The 4,007-nt window shown below is 39.3% G+C and overlaps 1 protein-coding gene across 1 annotated transcript in view; it reads right to left on the bottom strand.

Moving 5' to 3' along the window:
* Positions 1–704: 704 nt before the first annotated feature.
* The window catches only part of LOC139333602 (cytochrome P450 4B1-like), a 6,865-nt gene continuing 3,562 nt past the window's right edge, over positions 705–4,007 (bottom strand). The window contains exons 8-12 of the mRNA XM_070966135.1: positions 3,358–3,548; positions 3,073–3,206; positions 2,561–2,625; positions 2,104–2,186; positions 705–1,400 (exon numbers count right to left, since the gene is read on the bottom strand). Of these exons, the coding sequence (XP_070822236.1) occupies positions 1,223–1,400; positions 2,104–2,186; positions 2,561–2,625; positions 3,073–3,206; positions 3,358–3,548 (651 nt within the window). The 3' untranslated portion in view covers positions 705–1,222. The remainder of the gene's footprint in view (positions 1,401–2,103; positions 2,187–2,560; positions 2,626–3,072; positions 3,207–3,357; positions 3,549–4,007) is intronic.

The following is a 4,007-nucleotide window of genomic DNA, read 5'->3' as shown; positions in this document are numbered from 1 at the left end:
CAGAGGTGGAATCATTTACCTCTTAATTGTTTTTTATTGGTTGTGTTATTCATTATCATTGCAAAAAGGCACCACACAATTTCCCTGAGTCACAGTGACAGGCCTGTTGCACACAACTTTAACTTGTCCAAAGTCTGTTTGTGGCATCCCATGAATGTGGTGGCATCAGCTTTGAGTGATTTGTTTGGATTCGTCTGCAGATAAAAGCCATTTGCGCTGTCCAAACATTATGTTGCTCTTATTTGACCTTTGGCCTTATCAGGTATATTGACTTTTACATGTTTTGTTGGCCTTGTAAGTTTTCTATGTTTGCAATTACTGGACTGTTTACTCAACACTGTGTCGTGGCCGTGTGGATTTTGTAATCATATGGCTGTAAATAAAAATTTAATTACCTTTGACCCACAAATGATAACTGCCTGTATTCTAAGTGTGTACTGCACAGTCCTGCAACTGTTCTGGAGATAAACGTTGACCTGGATGCCTTTTTCCTGGCTGTGAATGAGTTCATGTGGCACAGGTAAATCACTTTCACGACTGTTCAAATGTGACTTTTCACCTAGTGACAGTAAACTCTGTCAAAATTTAAGCACTGTTTATGGAACAAAAAGTGCAGAGATAATGTTATGGGCTCTTTGAACATGCTCAGAGCTGAGAACTGCTCCATTTATTGCATATTGCATTTACAAATGAAGACAGGAAAATGTTGTTTTTCAAACATTTATTTTAAACTGATTTATTACAAATTTCCTGCCACAATATTCTGCAGGTCCTCTTGCCTTTTCATTATAAAGTGCAGGCATGTCTCATTAAAATCTCTCCCAGTGTGAGAAAATGATCACAAACTACAAGTTTTTCATCAAGTTATCAGTCATTGAAAATAGTTGCTAAAGAAAAAACTGTACAATTTGTCATTTGATCATTGTGATTCAATTTCAGTGTATAGGCTTAAAAGCAGACTTAAAGGTCCTGTGTGTAGATTTAGTGGCATCCAGCAGTGACATTACAGGCTGCAGCAAACACAAAAGGCTTCAGGTTGTTATACACTAATGAAAGCATCCCTTTGAATATTCAGTTTCTCCCAATAGATCACGCTAAATTCTACTCATTGAACCATTAAAACTTAAAAATATTAAAAATGAAGACACTTCAGATCTTCAGATTTCCCTTGTTTCAATAATGTGTCTTCCAGGTCGACTGCATTTCCTGCAGGGATTTCTCTTTATGCTTGTGGATCAACAGATTTGATCTTGATGTGGATGCCATTGATTGAGCGAAGCACCAGCCGACCAATTATCTTGGGTTTGTGAGTGGTGTCTTCCATCAGCTCGTATTTCTTCAGTGTCAGGGCTGTCGCCACTTTCAGCTCATTCATGGCAAAGTTCTGACCAATGCAGTTTCTGAGGGAGGAAAACAAAACAAAACAAAACAAAAAAATGCTTTTAAGCAACAACAGGACAGTAACATGTAATCAGTAACAGATTCTCATTTATCACTGTGGATTGACATTATATTAGAACTGATATGTCAACAACCCAGCAGTAATGTCAATATGATGAAGCACATGATTAACGAGCTATAACCTTCACCAAATAAGTTCTGACAACTTCTTTACTTTTAAACTGAATCAGGAGAGAGAAATGACTTTTGTCCATCTCATTAAGGTTTGTCAGAAGTGCATGAATGAGAATTGTTTAATTTTTCCTCTTTCCAAGCAGATTTTGATGTACAGAACATCTCAGAGCAAAGTATAAACATCCACGGTAAGGGACAAAAGATGCTGAATGACTGAAAAGTTGCTGATTTACCATATTTGGAAGCTCAATTAAATGTTAAGTCTCTTTCTATTTGTGGACTCCAGTCTGCAATTACTTTCCTTGACTTCATTGAATAATCCACATAACTCAAGCAGGATATCGTACTCAGAGGACTAAAAAAGCATCTCCTCTAAATCCTAATAAAACAGTTTCCGGATTGGTGGAAAGGGGGCTGGTGCTCAGTTAAACATCTACACGTTACAGACTTTTGTAAGAAAAATGAAAAGACATTGAGAAGCTGTCAGGTAAGAACCTCCCTCCCCAGTGCTATCAGGTGGAGACAAACCTTGGTCCAGCAGAGAAAGGCACAAATGCATGAGGTGACCTCTTGGAAACATTCTCTGGTAGGAAACGCAACGGGTCAAAGACCTGTGTTGAAACAAGATGGAAGGAACAGATGGCAGTCACTACATTTACATGCAGTAAAGTAACCCTTTCATAACCGGAATATCAGCAATAACCCGGTTGCGCATGGCCATGTAAACACCAATAACCCCTTTGAAACCCTTTTTAAAAACCCGAATATGACCCCTGGGTTACTCCTTTTCTAACCTGAATTATTGGCCATGTATACGCCTATCGGAATTTCCCCATCGAACGGAACATTAATTTGTGTTTGCATGTTCTATTCGCAAGGAATCTTGGTCTTTTGAGTGCAGGTAGCATGAATATGGATGGCACAGCACATGAGTTGGCAAAGGTGAGCCTTCACTTCTCACAGATTTGCTCAGAACTGGACTTACGTCAGGGTTTTCCCAGACAGCTGCATTCCTGTGAATCCCATACACATTTATCCCAATGAGACTACCTACAAAAAAGAAGAAAAACGTGTGTTTTAGTTTGGGATTGTTCAGAGACAGGACACATACAAGGTGTATGGATACAAACTGAAAATATTTTAGTGTGAGACACATAAAGCTGCCACCACCACTTAAAGCATGAATAACCAACAAGTCAGTGGTTCAGACATTGACTGTTGGCCAATGTTTCACTATGTGCTCAAACAGTCAAACTCACATAACTTTAGGAAAAAATGTGTCTGAAATGATGAAACTTTAAAACTGCTTACAGGGAAGAAATGTACATTATATACTGTATATACCTGTCTATAGGCCAAAGGTGCATTATGAAAAACAATTTCAGATAATACAAGTTAATAGTTGATCTTGTACCAGTGAGGTAAACATTATTATTACACTATGCAACAGAATGCTGTCTTATGTACATGAACTGCCTGAAAACACTGACAACAAACCTGCTGGCAGAGTCCTTCCATCAAAAAAAGTCATGGGTTTGGTGATAATTCTGGATATTCCTGGTACAGGAGGGTAAAGACGGAGGGATTCTTTTATGCACATTGTAGTGTATGGAAGTTTACTGAGGTCCTCCCTTAAAATAATACAGATATATGTTGTTAGTTGTCCATACTCTTAAACAATACAATGATGGCCAAAATCACACTGAAACCAGCTGTTGTGACACAGACCAACTAGCACAGACTTGCATTGCAAATGGCAATACTTTCAACTCATGAGCCTACCACTCCACGGTGTCCTTGCCCTCCAGAACTTGCATGATCTCATCCCTGCAAATCTTCTGGTGTTCTGGGTTGCAGGCCAGACAGTAGAGGATGAAAGAGAGGCCACTGGCGGTGGTGTCATGGCCCTCAAACATGAAGGTGTCCACTTCTGCTCGTAGATCTTCATCTGACAGACCCTGCTGCTTCTCATCCTACAATGAAACCAGAAGAACGATGCATAAAATATACAATAAAGATAGTGGCAGTCAGGTTGGTATGAAGTCAGAGAGATAACACAAGCTTGTCTGCTCCTTCACCAGGTCAAAAAACAGGAGAACTGGGCCTTTTCAAACAAAGAGCAATCATGGAAAAACTGGAAACCAGGCGCTCAACTAGCCAAAACCACTGCATGTGTTTTGACAGAGGACATTTTTTTTAACATAACACAGAGTTACAGAGGTGTTATTGGGTATCTTATTGTGTCTCACTGAGAATGTTTACTGAGCAGTAGTTGATAGAAATTAGTCATTTTCAAAAATGGTCCCAAGTTGGACACGTGCCTGTGATCAGTCTGCTGAACGGGGTGGAATGACTTTATGTTGTGTTGTGAAAGGTTATTTCTTGAGATAATTTCTGCCCTGCTACACTGAATTTGTTGAAGCAACATTTGA

This window comes from Chaetodon trifascialis, chromosome 7 (genome assembly GCF_039877785.1).
Source record: "Chaetodon trifascialis isolate fChaTrf1 chromosome 7, fChaTrf1.hap1, whole genome shotgun sequence".
Taxonomy (NCBI): domain Eukaryota; kingdom Metazoa; phylum Chordata; class Actinopteri; order Chaetodontiformes; family Chaetodontidae; genus Chaetodon; species Chaetodon trifascialis.
This window is presented reverse-complemented; position numbering and strand designations above follow the sequence as displayed.